This window comes from Vanacampus margaritifer, chromosome 2 (genome assembly GCF_051991255.1).
Source record: "Vanacampus margaritifer isolate UIUO_Vmar chromosome 2, RoL_Vmar_1.0, whole genome shotgun sequence".
NCBI classification, from domain to species: Eukaryota; Metazoa; Chordata; class Actinopteri; order Syngnathiformes; family Syngnathidae; genus Vanacampus; species Vanacampus margaritifer.
In genome coordinates, this window is record NC_135433.1 from 40,899,570 (window position 1) to 40,925,333 (window position 25,764).

The 25,764-nt window shown below is 43.2% G+C and overlaps 5 protein-coding genes across 6 annotated transcripts in view; 4 read left to right on the forward strand and 1 right to left on the reverse strand.

The window, feature by feature from the left end:
* LOC144042946 (uncharacterized) overlaps positions 1–25,764 on the forward strand; it is a 152,481-nt gene that overhangs the window by 47,251 nt on the left and 79,466 nt on the right. The window lies entirely within an intron of this gene.
* LOC144043846 (kelch-like protein 10) lies at positions 822–7,540 on the forward strand. The gene is made up of 5 exons (XM_077557864.1): positions 822–1,001; positions 1,473–1,956; positions 3,321–3,932; positions 3,997–4,146; positions 6,744–7,540. Exons 1-5 carry the CDS (start codon positions 847–849, stop codon positions 7,101–7,103), a joined length of 1,761 nt encoding a protein of 586 aa, XP_077413990.1. The 5' UTR covers positions 822–846; the 3' UTR covers positions 7,104–7,540.
* LOC144044155 (kelch-like protein 10) lies at positions 8,627–11,589 on the forward strand. The gene is made up of 5 exons (XM_077558387.1): positions 8,627–8,763; positions 8,851–9,334; positions 9,768–10,379; positions 10,985–11,134; positions 11,227–11,589. Exons 1-5 carry the CDS (start codon positions 8,627–8,629, stop codon positions 11,587–11,589), a joined length of 1,746 nt encoding a protein of 581 aa, XP_077414513.1.
* LOC144043096 (kelch-like protein 10) lies at positions 13,205–16,768 on the forward strand. Its single transcript, XM_077556337.1, has 5 exons — positions 13,205–13,350; positions 13,445–13,928; positions 14,230–14,841; positions 15,085–15,234; positions 16,406–16,768. Exons 1-5 carry the CDS (start codon positions 13,205–13,207, stop codon positions 16,766–16,768), a joined length of 1,755 nt encoding a protein of 584 aa, XP_077412463.1.
* The window catches only part of kirrel1b (kirre like nephrin family adhesion molecule 1b), a 92,051-nt gene continuing 88,018 nt past the window's right edge, over positions 21,732–25,764 (reverse strand). For both annotated transcript variants that reach the window (XM_077556078.1, XM_077556077.1), the window contains exon 15: positions 21,732–25,249. In XM_077556078.1, the coding sequence (XP_077412204.1) occupies positions 24,653–25,249 (597 nt within the window). In that variant the 3' untranslated portion in view covers positions 21,732–24,652. The remainder of the gene's footprint in view (positions 25,250–25,764) is intronic.

Consider the following 25,764-nt stretch of genomic DNA (forward strand, 5'->3'; position numbering starts at 1 on the left):
AGGGTAGAAGCTACATTCGAACAAAGGGTTTGGACTCCAAACTAATGGTCTGAAAGTATGGTGGACAGTTCTAGATATGACGTTCGGCTCGTCATCCTTAAGGTTGTCAAGATATTTTTAGGGTAAGTCAATGCAGACACAGACAGACCCTCATCCAAAACCCATCTGTCATACATGTTCGGGATAAACCTTTGGGTGACCTCTCTGGTCCAACATCAGCGACATCTAACGTAACAGAGACTGGACTCTGGACTAATCATAGAAGAGCTGAAGCTATTCCACAAGCGAATTAGTCTATAACAGGCTTCCCCAATCTTGGTCCTCGAGGGCCAGAGACATGCAAGTTTCAGATGTTTCCGCCTTCCAACACACCTAATTTATATAATCAGCAAGCTCTGCAGAAGCCTGATAACGACCCTGATCTTTAGAATCAGGCGTGTTGAGGACGGAAACATCTATAACCTGCAGGGCTCTGGCCCTCGAGGACCAGAATTGGGAAAGCCTGGTCAATAATATCGGTGATAGATTCAAATTTGGTTAGCCTACCAGTGATCACTAATGTAATGAGCAAATTGAATGTGTTTTCAATTTTGTAATTATTATTAGAACGTGAGTTTCATGGAGGAAAGATGATGTATTTCTTGACAATAAAGTATCAGTGCTTTGATGATGTGGATGATGTCGCCGCTGATGGCGACCATAGCTTTTGACACAGAATGCTACCATGATGTAATCCAAGACCCCCCTTACCTGCCGCACCCCTCCCCAGGTACCCCACTGTTTTATGTTAATTCTGCTGAGACTCTGCAGATGCCAAAAGTGTTAAGAAATGGCAACAAATTCAAAATGAGTCATGATGGTAGTAAACTTCCATACAAATCTGGCTCTGTGTACAACGACCTGCGACTCACCGGAGGACTTAGTGACGCGGTCCTCAAAGTTCACAATGTTGAGTTTCATATCCATAAGATCATCCTATGCAACTGCAGCCCATATTTTGGGTGAGTAGCTCTACTTTTAATTACTTGAATTCAGAGTTGACAAAAGTACTCTGTACTCTGTCTGTATTGAAGTAGAAGTACAGAAAAGACTGGTGCAAGTACAAGTATTGATTCAACTCACTTAAGTCTACAAGTAAAAATGAATGTTTACCTTAAACTGCATAAGTACAGTAAAGAATCATTTACTTTGGGGGAGTTTTATACCGTAAATAATGTATTTTTTTACATTTGTAATGTGTTTATTTAGTAACTGTACTTTTTAAAGTTTTTTTCCCCCAAACATCTGGAGTAAAACATCTGGAGTAAAACATCTGGAGTCATTTGAAATATACATTTTCAAATCAAGCATAAAAACTTGAATTCTTTGTTCCTCCCCAGTCTCCACCATTGTTTCTTTTAAAGAAAAATAGATAGAAATGTTCACTTGGCTACTAAATGTAAATTGACTTGTGTCTCTATCCTGGTGTTCAGGGCCCTCTTTCTACGATGGTCCACCCCAGACCAGAGGGTCTACGTCATACACGGTGTTACACCTCACATAATGCAGCTCTTCATCGAGTTTGCATACACCGACTTCGTGTTGGTGACAGAGGACAACGTCAAGGACTTGTTGATTGCTGCAGATAAATTCAACATGACGGCCATTGTCCAATCCTGCTGCATGTTCCTGGCAGAGCAGCTTTGTCCGGAGAACTGCATCGGCATCTGGCAGTTCACCAAAAACTGCCACACACCAGAGCTTCAGATTAGTGCCTACCAGTACATTCTTTACCACTTTGAGGATGTTGCAGCCTCGGAGGAATTGCCGCAATTCACCATACAGGAGTTCTGCGACATACTGGAGAGAGACGACCTCATTGTTAAGAAGGAGAACACAGTTTATGAGGCCATCCTGCACTGGATTGCACACGCGCCAAGGGAGCGAGGCAGGAACCTGGCAATACTTCTGGCAAAAGTAAGTCAACAACCTGGGAAAGTTGTTGAAGGACCTAGAAATATCATATTCCTGGATCAATTCTCTTCGTAGTCGGTAAAAGTTTAATCGAAGGAACTAAACTCTTTTTGATTGTTGAAGACATCTCAGTCTCAATCCAATAGGCCTCTTCAGTTCTAAATTTTAGGCGGAGTGTCTGCCAGTTAATGTTACTGGTGGGGCTGGTGTAAGACCACTTTGCATAACAACCACACGTACAAAAAAATTATAATTCTGGTTGTCTTTATTCCGAATTTTGGACAAAACTTTTTTTCCCACCAGCCACACAACAACAACGTGACCACCCTACCAAATACATAAATAAGAAACTCCACACCTAAAACTTAGACGTGAAGAAGCCTTTTGGATTATTGGTGAAACGTCTTCAATAACCAAGAACACTCTGGTCAACTAATTTTAACTTTTGTGGTTCACTGAATCAATAAGCCACAACAGTTAAATCCTTGAAACCTTTGGTTGCTATAGCCAAAAGTTACCAAATGGGTCAGTTTACAATCTGTATTGCTTAATTTTCGATGAGGCTTTCATTTGTACCACAGGGTAGCAGTAACTTTACGGTAACGGTTGGCTCTTTTGGGACCCTTAACATTAATATATCATTATAAAATTGAGAAAAAATTATATAACGAATGGAAGCAAAAAATAGGATTTGGTGGGTACAAGGCAAACTTGCAAATAGCTGATATATATGACAGTAAATTGCCTTGCACGGTGGCTCTCAAACTGGTCCCTGACACCCCATGACTGCCGCTTGGGGGTAAGCAAAAAACAATCAATCAATCAATCAACCTTTATAGAGTGCTTTTCATACATGACAATGTAACTCAAAGTACTTCAAATTATTAAATTCACCAAGAGACCTAAACACACATGCAAACATAAACAAGTAAAAAGGTAAAAAGTTAAGAGAGGAGTAAATCGCGTGAGGAAAACCCAATCTCATGGAGCCCTCTGCACCAGAACCAGACAGTGGGCCACAGCCACAGGCCACCAGCATTGAGCCCCTAGTACAGTGGCACACAGGTGCCTGAACGCACGCAGGAACCAGGGACCCAAGAAGTGGGACCACGGCCACAGCCCACCACAGCTCCCGGAACAGAGGGCTCCCTCCAAGGAAACATAGATGAACATTGCTAAAATATAAACAATAAAAACCATGGGGAAGGTTGATAGATAAAAATATAAGCTATATAAAATAGTAAGAAGAATGAGTTGGAAGGTCTTGTACCCTGTAAGAGGTGCCTGGACCCAAACATAAGAAATAGCAATCTAGTGAGTAAAATGGGTCTGTTGATATCTCAAATATCAGTCTGTCCACTCTGCAGGTTCGTCTGGCTTTGACCAGTCAGGATTTCATCACCGTCAACGTGCTCTCCAATCAGCTGGTGCAGAACAACAGTAAGTGCCTGGACATGGTTGCCTTCGCCAGCCGAGTGATCCACCATATGATGGAAAGCGCCGAGTCTGCATACTGCAACCAGGTAGCCCGACCTCGCCTGCCGTCTGCCATCCTTCTGGCGATCGGCGGCTGGAGCGGTGCCAACCCGACGCAGTGCATCGAGGCGTATGACGTACACGCTAACTGCTGGGTCAGTTTTATCGAGGACATGGAGCAACCACGGGCATACTGTGGTGCCGCCTTTCTCAACGACGCCGTCTACTGCCTTGGCGGTTTTGATGGCGCCGAACACTACAACACAGTCAGCCGCTTTGACCTGAACGCACGTACCTGGCAGGAAGTGGCACCCATGCACTCCCGTCGATGCTACGTGAGCGTCACAGTGCTAAATGGGTGCATTTACGCACTGGGAGGCTACGACGGTCGCGTGAGACTAAAGACAGCGGAGTACTACACGCCTGAGACCAACCAGTGGACTCTTATCGCCAGCATGCATGAACTGAGGAGCGACGCCAGCTGCACCACCCTCAATGACAAGGTAGATAGTGTTGAATTTTATGTCGGACCTACTTCCGTTCACAAGACCACCCGTTTATTTCCAGATTTACATTTGTGGTGGTTTTAATGGAAATGAGCCCCTGCAAACGGCAGAATACTACAGCCCTGACACTAACGAGTGGACCATGATGACGCCGATGAGCAGCCGTCGCAGTGGCATCGGAGTCATTGGGTTCGCTGATCACGTTTATGCAGTAAGTGAAGTATAACACAAAGATGATCAAAGCTCTCTTTTTTTATGCGTTGGATACTTTGGCTTGGGCATGTGTTTTGAATGCTGAGTATAGGAAGACTGTAGGGCAGACCATGGACAGGGTGAAGGAGATCAGGAAACATTTTGGCATAAACCTGGTGTAACTTGGGAAGGATGCCAGAGAAAGGGAAGTCTAAAACAAGGGTACAGTTGCCCGCAACTTTTGTGGATCAGCAGTTTTTTTGCGGTCAATGTGGTCCTGACGGCTTCAGCAGGCTATGACCTTCAGCAAAGGTAGAGATCCAACTCCAAGGCTCATTGCACAAGTCATACTTCGGGGAATCAGTTTATGATTCTGAGCTTTGGGTAGTAACCAAAAGCTCAACGATGCCAGTACGAAATTAATTTTTTCGACAAGGTGTCCTTGCTCACCCTGAGCGATATGGCAAGAAGTTAGGTCATCATGGGGAGATTTAAAGTGAGTGGCTGTTCCAATACATCCACAGGTGTCTCGGACATCTATTTTGGATCAGGAGCATGCCCACTCGGTAGATGGACTTTGTCAAGTCAAGTCAAGTTTATTTATATAGCCCTTAATCACACAAGAGTCCCAAAGGGGTTCACATTCCTGCAGTTGACAAATATCAACGACATCCTCTAATCGAACCACAAGAGGGCAAGGAAAATCTCAAAAAATCCAACAGGCAAAAAATGGGAAACCTTGAGAAGGGACCGCAAATGTGGTAGCCCCCCCTTCCAAAATGATTAGGCTGCAATGGATGCCGAATGGTCAAAAATTTACATAGTTTGTGATACTAAACATTATTAACTGGAATAGTGCGAAAGAACATTGAAGAAATTGAAGCACAGCAAGAAGACGTCAGGGAAGTGGGTCCTCATCCAAATCCAGCCCGGTTGGTCGAAGCAGGCATCTCCATGGCGGCAACTTCATCTTTGGGGCAGATTTTGGCCTCTGAACATCTAAGGACTAGGACAGGTGGCTAAAGACAATAAATTTTTTTACAACTGCACTTAGACAGCTTCACACAGACTGGGTTGAGTGGGGAAAAAAGGCTGGATGGACAACTTTCTTTAGTGTTGAAAGTTTGCAGAGTATCTTCAACATTAACTCTTTCACTGCCAGACGTTTTCAGAAACGGGTTGTCTCCAGTGCCAGCCGATTTAAGCATTTTGACTGATCTTTCAAGGTCCACAGAAAATGTTGTGTTTGGACTATGGAAACACGCATACTACCAAATGAAAAATTGGACGCTCATCTTTCATCAGAAAAAAGTTTGTTTCTACCTTATTCCGTTCTTCAGTAATCAACAATAGAAAATGGTTACTTTCACCGAAATTCTCTGTTTTGAAACAAAAAGCGGAGAAAAAGAGCTTTTTGTGAAACGATGTTATTTCATGCACTCTAGTGAATTGTACACTTATTTTTGTCCATGAATGATGCCACAAACACCTAAATAGTGCTTTACTTCTGTAAAACGCTTTCACCAACAATGAAAAAGTGTTTTTAGTTTGCAAAATACGTTTATTTCCATTCAACAGTGTAACAATTTGACAAAACAATTTCGCAAACTATTTACAAATGTGTGCAACTGTGGTACTACTTACAATTATGTGGATGTTTCAAATACAGTTTTTCTTTTTATAACGCTCCCCTGCGTGCAAGGAGACGGAGCAGGACAACAGTTTACTTTCACTTTCGCTTTGTCCGTTTCGCGTGCAGACGTTACACTTTCTTGACGGCCTTTTTTTCCGGGGAATAACAAGTAGCAGACTGTACCCACTCCTCCGATGAATATGCATTGGACTCGGGGCACTCTTCGTCGTCCGATTGAACGTCCGCCTGAATGTCCGCCTGAATGTGCTCGGTTGTGCTCCGCGTTATGACGTCGTCATAGCCGCCGCGTCAACGCTTCCAACTTCGCCGTCAACCTCGGATTCACCATCATCATCATCATCGATGATGATCATCGTCGTCATCAATGTGTTCTTTTAGCGTTGGTCGATGCCTTTCGTCTTGTAAGTGTAGAGCTGCTTGCAAACAGTCGCCATTGTCCACTTCCTCCTCCATCTAGCTCCCCCTCACGTCTCCTACTGCCGCGTCAATGTTTCCAACCACGGAGTCACCATCATCATCATCATCGATGATGATCATCGTCGTTATCAATGTGCTCTTTATCGTTGGTCGATGCTTTTGGTCTTTGAAAAAAATGGCTCGGGCATGAGCTGCTTGCAACCGGTCGCCATTTTTCCTTTGTCTTCCATTCTCATCTCCTCCTCGACGCTCTAGCTCCGCCTCTACTGACGCCCACCCGATCTTGTCAAAAGAGAGTCATCGCTGCCCTCTAGGGGCCAAAAATAGTCATTAGGCTCACTAGACCTGCTTCAAACTTTCACCACAGCTCCGGAAGGCTTGTCTGCACCCGTTTCAAAAAAAAAATTAAAAAATTGGATGACGTCTTTTAACGTCATTGGCAGCCCTCCGTAGATTTTTACTTGACGTCTTTTAACGTCAGTGGCAGTGAAAGAGTTAATTGAAATCTAAGTCTTGTCTGTTAATTATGCTTTTTCCCTAATAAGGTCGGAGGCTACGATGGCCAAACACGTCTGACCAGCGCCGAGGCCTACAACCCGCAGACCAACAACTGGATCATCTTGGCCCCCATGGACTGCCCCCGGAGCAACTTTGGCATTGAAGTCATCGAGGACCGCCTCTTTGTGGCCGGGGGGTTCAACGGGGTGTCCACCACCAAGCTGGTAGAGTACTATGACCTCACCACAGGTCTGTGGTCTCCGGCTTGTGACATGCTGATCTCACGAAGTGCTTTGACTTGCTGCGTGATGTCGGGATTCTACAATATGGCACACTATGCCATGCTCCGGAATGATCTACCGCTGCTACTTCTGGAAGATGAGATGGATACGGAGGATGATGTCTAGACACTGAAAAAACCTTGAAATAAACTAATTTGAGCTAGAAAAACCTTGAAATAAACGAAATAAAAGATAAATTACCCTGAAAATTGCCTCAATGCCGAAGAATTGAAGTGGTGAAAAAAGGACAATGACAAAAGTGACACTGGTTGCTATTTTCTATTTTATTTGTCTTTGCTCTTCAGTGAGTCAGTAGACTTTGCTCTTCAGTGTGAGTCAGTAGGGTTTGATGTAGTTTGCCATCCACAGGTCAATAAAGACATTTTGCTATGAAATCACTTCAGTCCATCTTTGGCTTTCTTTGGCTTGAAACTAACCATTGTTTGAAACCCTAAACTGGGGTTGAAACCACCATTTGAACCCGAACTTTGAAACTAACCCTGATTATTAACTGACCCTCAGCTTGAAACCCTAACCCAGACTTGAAAACAAACTTTAAAATCCTAGCACTTCCTTAAAACAACCTAGCTTGAAACCCAAATTTTGTAATCCAATCCTGGCTTGGAACTAACTTTAAACTCTAACATAGACTTGAAACCCTAGTTTGAAAAGCACTAACATTCATTTAAAACCCAACTTAGACTGGAAAGTGGAAACCCAAATTTAAACACTAATCTTGGCTTGAATCCGTAACCCTTGTTTGAAATGTCTAATCCTTGCCTGAAATCTTATTTTGAAACCCTAACCACAGCTTGAAACTTAAACTTTAAACCCTATTTGAAACTCTAAGTGGACACACAAACTGTCTTCTTGAAACCCTGATTTCAAACATCAATCTTTGTTTGAAATGCCTAAACCTTGCCTGAAACGCTGTTTTGAAACTAACCATCGCTCAAAATCACTTTGTAACAGCAGCTGTAAAACCCAATTGGAAATCCTAACTTGAATCCCAAAATTAAAAAAAAAATAACTTGATGAAAACCAATCCCTAATTTAAAAACATTAATCTTTATTTCAGGTCCTAACAATTGTTTAAAACCCTCAACCTGGTTTGAAACCCAAATTTAACACCCTAACCGAAACCCTAACTCTGGCCTCAAACCCTAAGCTTTTTAAACTCTTAACTCTGCTCAGAAACCCTACTATGAAATTGTATCACAGGCTGGAAACTCTTATCTACCTTCAGAAAACACACAAGCTTGTTCACTGGAGTCAAGAGAAGAGCTACAAGCCATAAATTTGACAAAACAATTTTATTATTGTGATATCTACAGAAGGTATATACATCCCCCAATAAATGTTCATGAATAGGTAGTCAAAATGTGGTCAAAACTATGATGTGATGTGTTTCTTAATTTTAAAGCATTGGGACTTTGATGATGCGGATGAGGTCGCCGCCATAGTCAACACCGTCTTTTGTCACAGAATCGCACCATGATGCTATCGCCCATCACCACCACCGCTCCACCTCTCCACCTCTCCACCTCTCCACCCAGCCCTCCTCCACATGTCTCTTCCATGAGCCCCCGCCACTCGGACCCCGGGGCCGACGCCCAGCCACACTATGAAGACACGCCAACACCTTAAAGATGAGTTCCGATGGTCCGTTGGCATGTGGCCAACTGCAGCATCTCACCAAAGGCCTCAGCGATGCCATCATCGCGGTGGAAAACACTGAGTTCCACATCCATAAGATCATCCTTTGCAACTGCAGCCCCTACTTTGGGTGAGTTGGAAGGAAATGTCTACAGATAAAGATTATGGACCTTTTCAATCCAAGTTGACCTTGTGTGTGTGTCTCCTGGTTGTTCAGAGCCCTCTTTCTGCGCTGGTCCACCCCAGACCAGAGGGTGTATGTCATACGTGGTCTGACGGCCCACTTAATGCAGCTCATTGTCGATTTTGCATACACCGGCACCGTGTCGGTGACGGAGGACAATGTGAAGGAATTGTTGATCGCGGCCGATGAGTTCAATATGATTGCCATTGTTCAAACCTGCTGCACATTTCTAACAGAGCAGCTCAGGCCGGAAAACTGCGTGGGCATCTGGCAGTTTACCAGGAACTATTACGTTCCCCAGCTGCAGCTCGAGGCCTACCAGTACGTCCTCTACCACTTTGAGGACGTGGCTGCGTCGCACGAGCTCCGCCGGCTCTCCGTGCAGGACCTGTGCGACATCCTGGACCGGGACGACCTGATTGTGAAGAAGGAGAACACGGTGTTCCAGGCCGTCTTAAACTGGATCGCGTATGCACCCTGTGAGCGAGGCAGGAACCTGGCCGTGCTGCTTGCTCGGGTGAGTGGAGCAAGCTAATTGGCACCTTCCGTTGCTCTACTAGTAACAAAAATTCTACAAGAATTGTTACCTGGTAGAAGCACTGCTTCAGTTTTAGGGGTTTTGTATCCATGGCTTCAAACCCCAAATTGAAAACCTAACCCTGTCTTGATTTGCTCTACTAATCTAGTTGGAAGAAGAACAAAAACATGTAAAAATCATGAAATAAAAACCTTAACCTGTGTTTAAAACCTTACTTCAGACTTGAAACCCTAATTGGTAACTAACCATGGTTTAAATCCAAACCATGACTTCAAACCCTAACCCTGGCTTGTAACAGACAGTTTTACAATCATAGCAACCTTAAACAGTATGTTAATTGTTATCTGGAGGACTGGCTTAGAATTTATTTCAATTTAACACCTTGTCTCCTTGTCTTCTGTCCACTGGGCAGGTCCGTCTGGCTCTGACAAGTGAGGAGTTCCTTGCCGTCAACGTGCTGACTAATCAGATGGTACAGAACAACAGTAAGTGTCTGGACATGGTCGATTTCGCCTCTCGAGTGATCCGTCACATGAAAGCCAACTCCATGTATGGATTCTGCAATCTGGTCGCACGTCCTCGCCTGCCTTCCGCCATCCTTCTGGCGATAGGCGGATGGAGTGGCGTCAACCCCACGCAGTGCATCGAGGCGTACGACATTCATGCTAACAGTTGGGTCAGCCTTTTGGATGATATGGACCAACCGCGGGCGTACTGCGGTGCCGCTTTTCTCAACGATGCCATCTACTGTTTGGGCGGCTTTGACGGCACAGAACACTACAACACCGTCAGCCGCTTTGACCTGAACACTCGTACCTGGCAGGAAGTGGCGCCCATGCACTTCCGCCGCTGCTATGTGAGCGTCACAGTGTTAAATGGGTGTATCTATGCAATAGGAGGCCACGATGGACGCGTAAGACTAAAGACAGCGGAGTACTACACACCTGAGACCAACCAGTGGACTCTCATTGCCAGTATGCAAGAACAGAGGAGCGATGCCAGCTGCACCGCTCTCAATGACAAGGTGGGTCAACCAACCTTAACCAGGTTCTAAACTGCCCTTTTAAGGTATTTTCCAAGGGTATTTTCCAAGGGTATTTTCCAAGGGTATTTTCCAAGGGTCGTTCAACAACACACTCGTGATGATTTTAATTGCTACCAAATTTGAACCACTCCCATCTATATAGTATAATGCTGATTGTGCTACTAATCTATGAAGAATTCTAGTTTTGGTCATGGCATGTGGTCGGGTCAGTGCATTGACGTTTGATGATTAATGGTAGCACTTCCAGGAATTGTGTAGGAAAGTCAGCCACCGACGTCAGTTTCACTTAGTATGAAATTTAATAGCAACTCCATCATGAGTAGACCCAAAAAGTCAAGAACCCATGCCTGAAAATGCACAAAAGTTCTGCCATTTTGGTTCAAAGCAGCCTTTATAGGGGTCATCTCTTGGAGTTCTTCATTCGTTAACATTCCAGAGATTTAGTTTCATTGCTGCTTAAATTTGAACCACATATATTTAGATGGTTGATGTTCAATTGAGAAGAATTTTAGTGAGCAGATCGTGGTAGAATAGTTGGGAACCTTTGCAACAATTCACTAATAATCATCCACATTTGGTTGCAGGTTTACATTTGTGGAGGTTTTAATGGAAACGAGTCCCTACAAACGGCAGAATATTACAGCCCAGAGACCAACCAGTGGCTGGCCACGGCCCCCATGAGCTGCCGCCGCAGTGGCATTGGAGTCATCGGGCATGGCGGCCTTGTGTATGCAGTAAGTTGAAGGCTGACACGCACATAGGATGCTATTAAATTGAGGAATTTGATTTATAAGCAACTTAAGTTTGAATCTTTTTGTTCTTGAAGGTTGGAGGTTATGATGGCGATGACCGCCTGGCTAGCGCCGAGGCCTACGACCCCGAAACAGACACCTGGATCATGTTGCCCCCCATGCAGTGCCCCCGAAGCAACTTTGGCATTGAAGTGGTGGAGGATTGTCTCTTTGTGGCTGGCGGCTACAACGGTGTCTCCACCACCAACCTGGTGGAGTACTACGATCTGAAACTTGGCCTGTGGTCTGCGGCCAACGACATGGGGATCTCTCGAAGTGCTCTAAGCTGCTGTGTGATGTCCGGCTTGCCCAACATTGCCCAGTATACAATGCTTCGTAATGACTTGCCTTTGCTTTTCTTGGAGGACGATACAGTTGATATGGAAGATGAAGTATAAAAAACTGGAGTGACTTTGTGCTAACAAACTACTGAAAAAAGTATAAAATCATACCCACATGCTGATAGTTTTCCCTTGAGTGTAAGATTGTAATAATGTACTGAAATAAATTATGACAAAATTTTGTAACAATTGGCTTGAGACTCGATGGACATTACCAAAAGATTACTCTTTGGGGTGTATGACTCTTCTAAGTTTTTAAACTTAAAACTCAAATTAGTGAATTTGGACCATTTGTCAGTTTAAAACTTCCATTTCTCTCGACCAATTCAAACTATTCAACATCAAAATGTTCTGCTTTAGAAAACAAGGATTTATTTTTTTTTTTTTACATTCATTCCACATTCAAACATTTACATGAAATAAGTGACTAGACAGTATTACAAATATGTAGACTTGAGTAGATAATAGTCATAACATTCCAAAATATTGGCACATTCATGCAGATTCCAAACAGTCATAAAAAATATTTATACTTTAAAAAATCACATATTAAGGACAAGGTAATAATTCAATGTTTGCTTTAGTATGTGGTTTGGTAGATTAAAGTGCTCTAGATTTATAGTGCAGACAGTCCAGAAATTCAACATTTTCTCATCTTCTCATCCATAAACTAAACTGTGTGGCTGTACCGGACCCTTCTGATGAGGATTGGCGCCTGAGGCTTGTCCTCAACTTCAACTTGTCTCTGGTTTGCACATCGGGTCCGTCAACAATTCGAAATTGTTCCACTTTAGGATCATTTTCAGACTGTGTCTAGGGCTCTTGTCCATGCACTGGTCTCTTCTCATCAGGACAGCTGTGGTGGGGTTCTGGACATTCTGCTGCCTACATGTGCTCTTAACCAAGTTCCATATGGTCCTGAGATTTCTCCTGGTCCGCTGCAGGCCTCTTTGCCTCGCCCTCCAATTCATCTCAAAGGATCAACTCCGCAAAAAGACATTTGGGATTTGTTACTTTATTTAACACGGGATTAGATTTAGGGTAAGTGTTTAGGGGAGTATAATTTCAATTCGGGGTAACAAGTGTTTTAAGGTTTAAGGTGTTTTAAGGATTAGCGTGGGTAGCTAGGGTTAAAATGTCTATTCCACCTTGTCTATTGAACTTTAGACCAGCTCTTAATCTTTAAAGGATTGTTTATAGAGCTACAAGTAGTCACAGTTCCCAGGTTTAAAACCATGTTGAAAAAGTGGTAGAAGACCTCAATTTCAGATTCATTTGGCCCATGAATGCCTATGACTCCTCTAGGAAGACAAGTTCAAAGAAAGGGAGTTGATTTTGTGCGATCAATTCCCATATGTTATCCAAGGTGTAGTCTTCCACCAGCACCAAATTTGCCAGGATCGGCTCAGATGGGCTTGGCCTTTCTGCTCCTGTTAAAAATGTGCAACTTCTTTTAGGCAGTGGAGTGTACAAATGAACAGTGATGTTTTCTTTCACACCAAAGTGCTGTTGCTTTAATGATGCCAATGATGTAGCCACTGATGATGAGGGTGGCTTTTGACATAGGCTACTACCGTGATGTAATTGTAGCATCCTGCCCTGTGTTAATATTCCTCACTGATTTTCGTTAGAAAAGGCCTAACGAGTGTTCCGAGATGGCAAAAAAATCAAGATGAGTTACAATGATAAATATTCATACAGGTCTGTCTATGAGGAACTATGTCTAACAAGGAGACTTAGTGATGCAGTCATCAGGGTCAACAATGTTGAATTTCACATCCATAAGATTATTCTTTGTAAGTGCAGCCAATACTTCAGGTGAGTTGACAATTTCTAGGTAGGAAACCTAACAAGTGTAAAGAAGAAAAATGAATTAAATCCATTTCCATCTCTTTGTATCACAAATTTTCAGAGCCCTGTTTCTACGTTGGTCAATTCCAGACCAGAGGGTCTACATCATACATGGTCTGACGGCTCAGTTAATGCAACAATTTGTCAATTTTGCATATGCCGGCTCCGTATTGGTGACAAAGGACAATGTCAAGGATTTGTTGCTGGCTGCAGACCGGTTCAACATAACCGGCATCGTCCAGACCTGCTGTGCATTTTTAACGGAGTACCTCTGTCCAGAAAACTGCATTGGCATCTGGCAGTTCACGAGGAACTGCTACACCCCGGATCTGCAACGAAATGCCTACCGGTATATTCTCTACCATTTTGAAGACGTTGCAAGTTCAAACGAGTTGCAGCAACTCTCTGTACAGGACTTGTGTGACATCCTGGACCGGGATGACCTTATGGTGAAAACGGAGAATACCGTGTATGAGGCCATTCTGCGCTGGATCGCGCATGCACCATGGGAGCGAGGGAAAAACATGGCGGTGCTGCTGGCCAAAGTAAGTCAACAAGCACTTTGAAAATGGATTTCGTAGTCCACATCTATAATGTTTGGTGTTAGGGTTAGGTTTTGGGTAAAGAGTTTGGCAAGGAGTTGGTCAAACTTATTTTAAGGTTATGGTGAGGCATTAAAAGAGAGATTAGGGTGTTGCTAGGTTTCACACATGGCAGCATTAAGGTTATAGTTAAAGTGGGGCTAGGAGTAGGGTTAGGATTCGATTTAGTCTGGGGTAACCGTACCAGGAAAAACGTATGCCTGACCCCATTGCTGCCAAGCTGATACTACATTCCACCGTGTAGGTCCGTCTCGCACTGACAAGTGTGGAGTTCATCGCAATCAAGGTGCTGACCAATCAACTGATCCAGGACAGTAGGAAGTGCCTGGACATAGTCGACTTGGCAACCCGCGTTATGTGCCACATGACCATAAATTCAGTGTGCGGCTACCGCAACCTGGTGGCCCGTCCTCGCCTGCCTTCTGCCATCCTGCTGGCCATCGGCGGCTTCAGCGGCCCCAACCCAACGCACCTCATCGAGGCGTACGACGTGCATGCCAACACTTGGGCCGACTTGGTCGACAACATGGAGCATCCGCATGCTTACTTTGGAACCGCATTCCTCGGCAACTCTGTGTATTGTGTGGGTGGATTTGACGGCCATAGGCACTACAACACCGTCAGGCGATTTGATGTGAACACTTGCACCTGGCACCAGGTGGCGCCCATGCATTTTCGCCGGTGCTCTGTGAGCGTCACGGTGCTAAACGGATGCGTGTATGCCATTGGTGGCGTGGACGGTCGGACAAGACTAAAAAATGCAGAGTACTACACACCCGAGACCAACCAGTGGACTCTTATCGCTAGTATGCATGAGCACAGGAGTGACGCCAGCTGCACCACTCTCAACAACAAGGTAGGTGGCGCTAAAGGTACACTGAAAAAACTCAAATTTAACGTCTAAAATCAAGGCAAAACATGCTTGTGCTTGATAAAGATATTTCTTCTACTGTAACTAGGCATGTACTATGCAGGTTCTATTCAAATATTTGTTTTCATAAAAAGGTATTATATTGTTATTACGATTAGGATGTAGCGTAGACGCTTTTCTATATTATCCAGCCTTCGATTTACCAGCCATTCTGCCTTTGGGTTCCAGGTTTACGTTTGCGGTGGTTTTAACGGAAACGAGCCCTTGCGAACGGCGGAGTACTACAACCCAGATACAAACCAGTGGACCATGATCGTCCCAATGAACTGCTGTCGCAGTGGCACCGGAGTGATCGCGTATGCCAACCACGTTTATGCAGTAGGTTTGGGTCATCCATTTAAGGGTTCCGGTTAGAGTCAAGAGTAAGAATTAACTAAGAATTATGATAAGGATGAGGGGTATTATTAGGGTAAGTAGTAAGGTAGGGTTAGTGTAAGGCCTGGTACACACATAATGACAATCAGGCTGTTAATGTGTTATGATTTTGCCCCTTCCTGACCAAGAATGACAACCGACAGACCTTATGTTTCATAAGATTTTCCTACAAGACTATCCTTTGGTCTGAGGCATAAGAGGTTAAGAATGGATTTGAACCGATAACAGGGTTGAAAACAAATTGGGGCGGACAATCTTTTTGATATAATTATATTATTTTTTATATATTCAATATTTATAAACAAAAATCTCTGTGTATGGGGAAATCCAACAACTCCCGAGTCATGACTCAGCGAGTTGTGACGTGAAACGGAATGTAGCCATTCACGAAGCAACCTGTCTAAGGAACAAGGAAGTGTCCATAAATGAAAAAACAAACATGTCCTACTCAAAATACAAATTACAGTGGATCTCGAAAGTAGAGGGCTAGCTCGTGGAGTTGCAGGACTATGAAAACCTACTTGCGTGCTGTCTCCTGGAGTTTTTCCATTGAAAATAGTCACAAAACCACCATCAAACCCTCCTTTCATGTTTTCGCTTCCCATTTTGCGCCTTGTGTATTGTGGTTGTTGCTGTTTCCTCTTCTTACACTTCATTTTTGTTCGATCACTTTTCTCTTCATCTCTTATGCTAAGTTCAGACCGAACTTAAATATTGTGTTGTTCTTCATGTCCCGTATTCTTTTGTCCGCAAAGGAACGGCACGGGGTAGTAAACAAATCAAAACAATCACCAGATATGCCAACTTTCTCGCTATTTAACCAAGCTTGGCTGTTAGAGATGCAATGCCATGAAAATTTGCAAAGCCTAGCGAAATGGGCAAAAAAGCATTTTTTCTCCATTCATGCTGCTTGATATGCAACCGCGCCTGACCGCGTGAATTGCAGTGAAATATGGAAACGCGCCACCAGAAACGCTTAGTTTGTGTTCAGTCTGATCACAGCATTAAGATTTTTTTTTCTCATGCATGTACCAGGCCTAAGTTAGGTAAATCAAACCAACAAGGTAAGCGCATGATCTGACTTATATACTTAACCCTCCTCTTCCTTCTGAAGATCGGCGGATTTGACGGTGACATGCGTCTGTGCAGCATGGAGGCCTATGACCCAAACACAGACGCTTGGATGCTCTTACCTTCCATGCAGTGTCCGCGCAGTAACTTTGGCATCCAGGTGGTGGAGGACCGCCTCTTTGTGGCCGGGGGCAACACGGGCGTCTCGGCCACCAACCTGGTGGAGTACTACGACGCCCAGAAGGCCATATGGTTCCCTGCCTGCGACATGGCCGTCTCTCGGAGTGCACTCAGTTGCTGCGTAGTATCCGGCTTGGCAGACATCGGCCATTTTGTCACGCTGCGCAGCAAACTGCCTTGGCTTCAATTGGAGGAAGTGGCCCTGGAAATGGAGGATGAGCATTAAGCAGGGACCTGGAAAGGAATGGAATAAAAGAGTCCACAAGAGGAAGTGATACATACATTACGGTGTAAGCTGAGTACGCTAGCTTCTCCGCTAGCAAGTCTTTTACCTTCCTCATGTTCATTTTATTCATTTAAAAACTCTTCCACGGTGTTACCATTCCATCTCTATTAAGGACCAGAGGAATTGTAGCTCTTTTTTTTTAAGCTAATTTAGCTAGCTTCTCCGCTATCAACTCTGAACAATCCCACAGAGGGCTACCCTGTTAGCTTTATAACAACCAGGAGAACAAAAGACAGGTTTGTTGTTTTGCTAGCTTAGCAAGCTGCTCTGCTTGCAACTCATCTTCCACCACCCTTGAAAAAAAGCTCCTTAGTGCTTCCATGCTGCTTAAAACTACCCCAGTGCCGCCATTAAATCCTTACAATAGAATCCTAAATAACACACAGTATGCTAATTTAGCTAGCTCTTTAAGCGAATTTCCTGCCATCACATGTTGTATTTACATCTTCAACTGTGAGTCTAAATGCTCCGGTATCTTTTTGATTGCTAGGTATGCTAAATTAGCTTACTGCTCTGTTCAGATCAAATCACATGCATGATCGGTAGCTATGCTAAGTTACCTAGTTTCAACTTTAGCAACTGTTCTGCTTCTTCCACCCTTGGTCTGTTTTCCTACTCCTCAAATCTTTACCACAATGCTACCTGTGCGTCTCGAAAATGATCAGAGGCCAACTTTATTTTATTTTTTTAACTAACCTAGAACGCTACAACGTTATCCTATGACCTTTCTTCTTCAGTTTGAATCTTACCACAAGGTGGCGGCACCCTCCCACCCAAACCAAGGGAGCCTGCTGGGGGGCGCGTCAGCCTCCCACACACAAAAAACAGTGACATCATCAGCGGGGGGTTCGAGGGAGGGGGTGGCTTCAGAGGGTGCGCGAAGGACAAACGTCTTGAATTGCATGACATCATTTTGCACTAATATGATAATATATCTTCGGCGGTGCCAGGCATGAGAGGGGCCATAATCCGCCCGACGACCGCTTGAGATGTGGAGGGGGGAATAAAAATGAAGAAGAAAGGGGGAAGAGGAGGAGAAGTGGCGTTGTGAAGGTTATTTCCGACATTAATCCTCAGCCAGGAGGAGAAAGCAGAACGTCAGCGACGTGGCGCTAAGTAAAAATGGTCAGTCGCGCTCCTTTTCTTTTCATTTTTCATCCCCGGGCAACAAGGTGAGACGAGGAGAGAAGTACTCCCAAGGTGACTGGGAAAGAAGATAGCGAGAGAAATGAGGAATAAAGAAGTGTGGAAAGCGCAAGTTGGAAAAACTATCAGAAAGACAAATGGGAGTAAAATATTGGGTGGAAAAAGGACAAATTGAGAGGAGGTAGCTGCAGAAATGAACATGAAAAATAGACTAAACGACCAGGTTGCTAATTAATTTCTGCCTCATGAAAATACCCAATTATTTTCAATAAATGAAAGCATTTAAATGTTTTTTTTAAAATTAGCAATCATGGGAAATGAGACAGTGAGAAACATGAGAATTAAAGAAGAAAAACAAAGTGATCGGAAAAGAGGAATGACTGGGAAAATATGGTCCAAAATACAAAATTGAGAAGAGGAAGATGCAGAAATTAATCAGGAAGACTCATATCGTTAGGTTCCAAATGTTTGATCACAAAAAAAAAAGGGGGGGGGGGAGAAGAGATAGAAAAATGAGAAACAAGGGACACTAAATCTGTGGAAAAGAAAATATGCAGAAATTACTAAGAAAAAAAAATGCCAAAAATTGAGAGAGAAAAAATTAAAATTGGAGAGGCAGAGGATGCAATAATATTTTCCCCCAATTTTAGCCCGCCCCCCCCCCCACATTTTTTTAAAATTTTTTATAATAAAATAAAAATAAAATTCAATTACAATAATTACCTAGAATATATATATTTTTAAACCGAAAACAAAAACCATCAAGCAATTAAATGAAATCAATCAAATCAAATATGCATCTTTGTTTTGTATGAAACTTTTATTTTCTGGAGTTGTGTGAAAAAATAACATACAATTTGACACATGGAAAAAAAAGATCATCTTATATATATATATATATATATATATATAAACTAAAGGCGATTGAAAAGTAAAGACTGAACCATGGAGATGATACCATCTCGACCGTCAATATCGATTACAACAAAAACACTCGCTTTTGCCTCTGTGGAAATGACTGACATTTTGAGAAAAGAGTTGCTAGCAGATTGGCTAGCTAAATTAGCTTACAAGTTGTGTTGTTTCCTCGGCTTGTAAAACAAACTGGAAGAATGTGAACGTCACTGAATCAACTGACATGGCTGGTTATCCGCTAGCAAATCTCCTTATTTCCGTGTTTTTAAGCTAACAGTACAGTTACCTTGAGACTTCACATATCGATACGCTAGCGGCTAGCATCTCGCCCACCTTTGCCGTTGCTTTCCTGCTTTTGGACATTCTTTCAAAGTGTTACCAGTTTGTCCCTATCACAACCAGTGTAAAGAAAACCAGCGATTAGCATTAACGTCCACTAGCAAACCTATCTTTGTTTTGTTTTTTGCACCATAACGCTCATCTACATAGTTGCCAGTTTGTCTCTAACAACCAAAGGGAGGGGGGATTATGATTGACATGTTCCTATCCCCCTAGCAAGTCTCCGACCCTCCGTTATCTGTTTTTATGCTTCTGCTAGCAACTCTTCTGCCTCACTTCTGTTTTCATGCTCCTAAGCACACTTCCACAGTTACTTGTGTGTCTGTCTAACAACCAGAGGGGAAATAAAAATGAGAACATTAGCCATATAGAGAAGTTGGCAAGTCTCTCCGCTAGCAACTCTTCTGTTATCATCCCGTGTTTTTTCATGCTACTGATGAACACACTTTTGTTTTAGCAGCTTCTCTTTAACTCTTTGACTGCCAGAAACGTTAAATAACGTTTAGTAAAATCCTATGGAGGAGTGCCAAAGACGTTAAAAGACGTTTGTTTCAAAACAGAGGTGAAACTAACCATTTTCTATTGTTGATTACTGAAAAACAGAATAAGGTAGAAACAAACTTTTTTTCTGTTGAAAGATGAGAGTCCAATCTTTCATTTGGTAGTATGTGTGTTTCCATAGTCCAAACACATAATTTTCTATGGACCTTGAAAGATCAGTCAAAATGCTTAAAATCGGCTGGCACCCACGGCATCCCTTTTCTGAAAACGTCTGGCAGTCAAAGAGTTAACAGGGGCCAACAGATCAACTTGGCAAACCAATTTGCAAGCACTGTTTTTATGCTTCAGCTAGCAACTCCACATAGTTTCAAGTGTGGAGCTCTAACAAGCACAGGAAAAAAATGGACGATAGCTTCACAGGTTAAGTTAGCAAGTTACCTTGCTAGAAGCTCTTTAGTGATTTTGGTCAAAACGACTCGTCCAGGTTTTTCTTTTTGCTGTTAGGAGAGATTTCAAGCTGTGTTGAAAGTCGCACACGCATAACGAACACTGTCGACGTCCTTGCAGTAGGCTACTGTTTTGGCAGCAGGCGAGTGCAAACGACGTCAAGAAAATCAGCGGATGAAGCCACTGGTGGCTCAGCGTGTGAGCTTGTCCCTGTTCTCATTTGGCTCGACTTTACGGACGCCTTGTTCTGATGAAAAGGGGAAAAAAAAACACGACAATTCAACACTTAACGTTAAGTTAGTTCCGAATGTAGTTTACAACTGAATCGAAGTGCTGATGCTTAAAAGTTCTGAAGGATATTTGGAGGGAGGAGTAAGATAATTTAACAGGAAGCCTATTTTGAAACCCTAATACTAACTTGAAACTCTAACTTAATCTTTAGTTGAAACCCCAATTTGAAACCCTTATCTCCAATTTGGAACCCTCATTTTAAAGTGTAACTGATAACCCTAATTTGGAAATACTAACCCTAGTTTGAGACACTAAAATTTTAACCCTAATCTTGAACTGGAACCCTGCCTATTGTTGGAAACCTCAACCCCACCCTGAAAACCAAACCTGAACTAGGGCTGGGCGATATGGCCAAAAAATAAAATCTGAATTTTTACAGTCATTTAGGACGAGTACTATTTTAATTTAATAAACCCAACAAACATTTATTTAAAGGGCTCATTTGTTCAAAAATAATTGCTGTGCAAAAATGTTAGACAACAATAATGTATACTAATTCTAAATTAGTTTTAACATAAATTTAACATTAATAGTTTGTTCTTAAATGCCACACTGAAGTCGTTGGTAGCTATTGTAAACATGTTTTGTAAACCACCCATCCAGCATTTTGCCACTTGTGCAAAATTACAACTCACAAAAACATCTGAATGTAACAGAACATAAGAACAACATCTTTTAATAATCCAGAAGACAAAATTCGATTTCACGATTTAGCAAATTTTCAAGGATTCGATTTTTAAAATCACCATGTATCGAATTAATTAGATTTATTGCCCAGCCCTACTTGAAACCCTAACCCAAGCTTGAAACCCCAATTCTAGTTCCAAACCCTCAAACCAGTTTTCAATCTTCAACTGTCTTGACACCCTAATTTAAGCCTTTACTCATCTTCAAACCCTAATTTGAACCCCTAATCCTGTTTTGAAACCCTAATTTGAACCCCTAATCCTGTCTTGAAACCCTAATTTGAACCCCTAATCCTGTCTTGAAACCCTAATTTGAAATTCTAGTTGTTTTTTAACACAACACCAAGATGGACAAAAATGCATCCAAAACATAGGGGAAGATATAAAAGTGTGTCGTTCCATTAACCGATGGTCTGCTGTTCAGTGCTGCACTTTGATTGGCCAGTTTGCATTTTAAGGGCGTGGCTGAGCAAAAGGTCGTATACTATGTATGGGACACCAAGAGTGAACATTGAAAGCCAGTCACTTACAAATAGCAAAGACTAAAGACCATAAAATAATACAAACAAACACCACCATTTTGTTTTTTGCTGCAGTAAGGAAGCATTACATGTTGACATGTACTTTACATGTAGTTTACATGTCATTTACATTTTATTGGCATGTCAATTACAGTACCAAAATGAGCTCGCGGAAGCCTCTGCGGCTTCACCTTGATATGTTAAGACTCCGTCAAAAGTGAGCAGTCACCGACTGTCCAATCCGTCGCGCGACTCTTTGTCAGAAAAGGCATTCCAGTCATGGGGACTGGCGGTCTGAGGGGCTCCGCTTCAAGACGAAAAAAAAAAAAAGCCCCCTCCCCTCCCCTCTTTGCTGCATGTTCATCGTCCATCCCTGGTGAAAATGTTCTCACACAAAATTCTGAACCTTTGGTCCACATTTTTTTTATATATAAAAATACAATAAATGTTCTTTTTATGCAGCCCCCCCCCCACCCCCACCCCCACCCGTTTCAGTATAAATATGAAAGAAAAAAAAACTATTCTACTGTGCAAGTGACAAGAAACAAACACATTTTGACACGTGAGGATCGAGGGTGCGGAGGTATTTTTCCTTTTTCTCTTTTCTTTAACAAACTGCAAGTCATCAAATGGACTAAAAAGCCGCCGTCGAAATGCGCCATGAGCGTAGAAAATTTGCATGACACATTGCTACCTGTTCCTGGGAAAGAGACACCCTTCACTGGTTTGTGTGTTTTCAACAAGCTGCCATGTTGCTGCAGTGCATGGAAAGATATGTTGATTTGTTTTCCTACAAAATGTCCAAATAAAAGTAAGGAATTCTGCATTAAAGACATTCACTGGCATTTCACTGTAAATTCTCAAAAGGGTTGAACAACCGCAACAGGCGGCGTAGGCGGAAAAGCTTTCAAATTTAGTGTCGGCCATCTGAATGGCCCGTCTCACTTAGAGTGATGGGAAAATGAAGCTTCATGAGACACTTGCCATGTTTTGACTCTTCTAGATGCTACTCTTGGTTTAAAGATAATGGCTACTGCAATCAAAATGGATTTAATTCCCACTGCATCTTTAAACCAAGAGTGTCATCCAAATTTGTCAAAAATGATCCCGAGTGCTTCATGAAGCTTCATTTCCCCATCACGATTTACTGGCCATTGTCGGCGACTCGACTCTCTGCTCGTCGCGGAGATGTTGCCGATCTCCTGGAGACTAGATGGGTCGCCAGGAAATCGTGGTAAATTCAAGCATGATTGGACTCCGTTTTTTTCGGTGAGCTTTTGGACAGGTCTGGGAAACGCCACACAGACTAATTGTACGACTGCTGAAGACAAAGGGGACATCGTAGAGACGTCTTAGCTACTTCATGGTGTTATTAGGTACCTGCATCCGGTCAACCAACATTCGGCAATCCATCCAGGATACCCATGTCTGGCCATCTGTCCAGCAGAGCCGGATCCACCTATCTGTCTAGGACAGATTCCCAACAAGGGTGACTTGGCACTTGGCCCACTACTGCAAATAGTGTGCGGTGATAGATTATCAGGTGTGCCACAGGAAATGATCCGATTGTACCTAATTAGCTTGAAAACAATGAATTATTCATTACATATATATTAGGGGTGTGCCAACAAATCGATTCTCATAAGAATTTTGATTCTTATTTAGTACAATTCAGAATCGATTTTAAATGTCCCAAAATCGATTTTATTTAAATTATTTTATACTGTCTTGCCTTTGTCTGTGTGCGCCTTTATTTGGAGCGCTGTTCATGTTGTACTCGGTTTGGCCACTTAGGGGCAGTGTGGTTCTATGTGGTCTAATACACTGTTAAGTTGTAGTAGCCACTTTAGAGATTAGAAGGAAAAAGTCACGATCAAGTAATTCCAATAAAAGTTGTTTTTTTTGCAGTGTGGAGCCGTTCTTTTGAGTGATAAAAGTGCCGCGAGTAGTGCGCTAATTAGCATTAGCGAGTCAGTCAGGAGTAGATTATTACAATTCCTTGCATATCTATAGATTGAAGCAAAAAACATTGTCAATCAAATCATTTTGAATCAAAAATCATTTTCAATCGAATCGCAGACCCAAAAATCGGAATCAAATCGAATCGTGAGACATTTAAAGATTCCCACCGCTAATATATATATTTGTTCACTGTTCATGCCAGCGATGCATAATGACCTAAACCATTAAACGCTCTTCCAATTAGTGAGTAAACTGAGACGGGATCGTCATTATTTCAGTATTCATACTTATTAGAACTTTTTTTTTCATTGGTGGTGTTCTGTTATCTTAAATGGATGACTTGGCTCAATAACTGTTGGGGAAAAATTAGTTCAAGGAACTCGCATCCGGATATCTGTGTCCGATTCCCAAAATGGTTGACTTGCTGTTTAATTTTGGACATGGGTACTAGAAACTTTTTCCTGTGTCCTGTTATCCTCTCAATTTTGTGTTGATTGCTTAAGAGTGGTGGCCAGTATGTTTTTTTCAACACTAGATTTGACTAGAATGGAGCTATGTACCTTACTTAGTTTCTAGTTGGAATTCATTCAAAATGGCAGATTTTCTGTTAAAATTTGGATGTGGGTCCTCAAGACTTTTTTGTGCGTCTTGTTATGCTCGCTGGATTTCATGTTGATCAGTGGAACTGGTGGCGGGAGGCACCCTTGTCGGTGTTCACCCCCAAATGACCGCTTTGACACAAAATGGCCGACTTCCTGTTCAATTTCAGACATTACTGGTAGTCCTTTTTCATGTGTCCTACCATGATAAACATGGCCATTGAATTTCATGTCAGTTGGCGCTACCGCATGCATTTTGGGGAGTCGTGAAACACGTTTTCACCAAGATGGAAGTTCAAGTTCATGTTCCCCAAAAAGGCGCGTGATTGGTGGGAAGTGCTCTTCTTCTTCTTTGTTGATTGTAGTTAGCGCCAATCAGCATGTATATTGCTAACATCAACGCATGTGGTTTTGCCTTCACACGTGAGTCTGCATCCTCTGCGTGTGTCTCTGCGAGTGGTCAGAAGGGGGCGACGAGTACGAAAAGCGGGTTGCCGTGCCGTACTTCCCCAGGCCCGCTTCGGGGCTCTGCTGCCCCTGTCCGCTACCCGGTCCCGTGGGGTACATCTCGTAGGCCGGCCCCTCCTCTATGGGTGGCGCTAAGGCCATGCGGTAGCCGTGGTACTGCGAGGGGTACCCGTAGTTGTCGTAGGCCAGCTGGGTGTTGGCGTCCAGTAGCCCGCATTCCGGGTAGTCCCCTGGCGGGTTGGCCGCTGCCTGCTGGGCGGCGGCAGCCCGGGAGAGGGTGCTGAACTGGGCGTAGTTGGAGTGGGACATGCGGGAAGGGGGCCGCGGGTCATAGCAGCCAGCCCGGGAGCCTGGCACCCCGCTAGGGGGGACCGCGCCGCTGGGGGTGGAGGTCGGGGCGGCGGACACGGCACCGCTGCCGCCGCTGCCCGCCCCGTTGTTGGTGTTCGGGGAGCGGAAGTCTCCCTGGTAGTGGACGGCACGGGACTGAGGGCGAGCCTCGTCGTGGGTGGTCGCTCGCACATTGTAGTAGCCGTTTGTTGGATCCTGAAATCACAAACACAAATATTAACCTCAGAAAACTAACAGAAGACTTGAAACCCAAAACTTGAGTTTGAAACCATAGCTTGAAACTGTGTCACAAGCTTGAAACTCTAACCCTGGCTTAAAGCCCTAACCTGAGTTCGGAATACTAACACTAGAATGACAACCTAACCCTGGTTTGAAACCTGAATTTGAAACCGTAATCCCTCTTTGAAACTCATTATTGAAACCCTAATTTGGAACTCTAACTCTTGATTAACTTGAAACAAATTTGAAACTTGAAATCTATCTCTAGTTTGAAACCCTAATGTTCAGTTGAAATCTCAACTCTAGTTTGTGCTAACCCTGACTTGAACCCCTGATTTGAAACCCCAATCCCTGTTTGAAACCCTAACACAATCTTGAAACACTCACTTGGAACCCTAATTCTGTCTTGAAACCCGAATATGAAACTAGAACTTTCTGAAATGCTAACTCAAGTTTGAAACCTTAATTTGAAACCCTAACTGTCTTAAAAA

Excerpts from the sequence above, each read along its gene's own strand:
- LOC144043846 (XM_077557864.1), top strand. The coding sequence starts at position 847 with ATGAGTCATGATGGTAGTAAACTTCCATACAAATCTGGCTCTGTGTAC. Across the intron at positions 1,957-3,320 it reads TGGCAATACTTCTGGCAAAA|GTTCGTCTGGCTTTGACCAG; the intron begins GTAAGTCAACAA and ends TCCACTCTGCAG. Across the intron at positions 4,147-6,743 it reads TCGCTGATCACGTTTATGCA|GTCGGAGGCTACGATGGCCA; the intron begins GTAAGTGAAGTA and ends TTCCCTAATAAG.
- LOC144044155 (XM_077558387.1), top strand. The coding sequence starts at position 8,627 with ATGAGTTCCGATGGTCCGTTGGCATGTGGCCAACTGCAGCATCTCACC. Across the intron at positions 8,764-8,850 it reads AACTGCAGCCCCTACTTTGG|AGCCCTCTTTCTGCGCTGGT; the intron begins GTGAGTTGGAAG and ends CTGGTTGTTCAG. Across the intron at positions 11,135-11,226 it reads ATGGCGGCCTTGTGTATGCA|GTTGGAGGTTATGATGGCGA; the intron begins GTAAGTTGAAGG and ends TTGTTCTTGAAG.
- LOC144043096 (XM_077556337.1), top strand. The coding sequence starts at position 13,205 with ATGAGTTACAATGATAAATATTCATACAGGTCTGTCTATGAGGAACTA. Across the intron at positions 13,351-13,444 it reads AAGTGCAGCCAATACTTCAG|AGCCCTGTTTCTACGTTGGT; the intron begins GTGAGTTGACAA and ends ACAAATTTTCAG. Across the intron at positions 14,842-15,084 it reads GCACCACTCTCAACAACAAG|GTTTACGTTTGCGGTGGTTT; the intron begins GTAGGTGGCGCT and ends TTTGGGTTCCAG.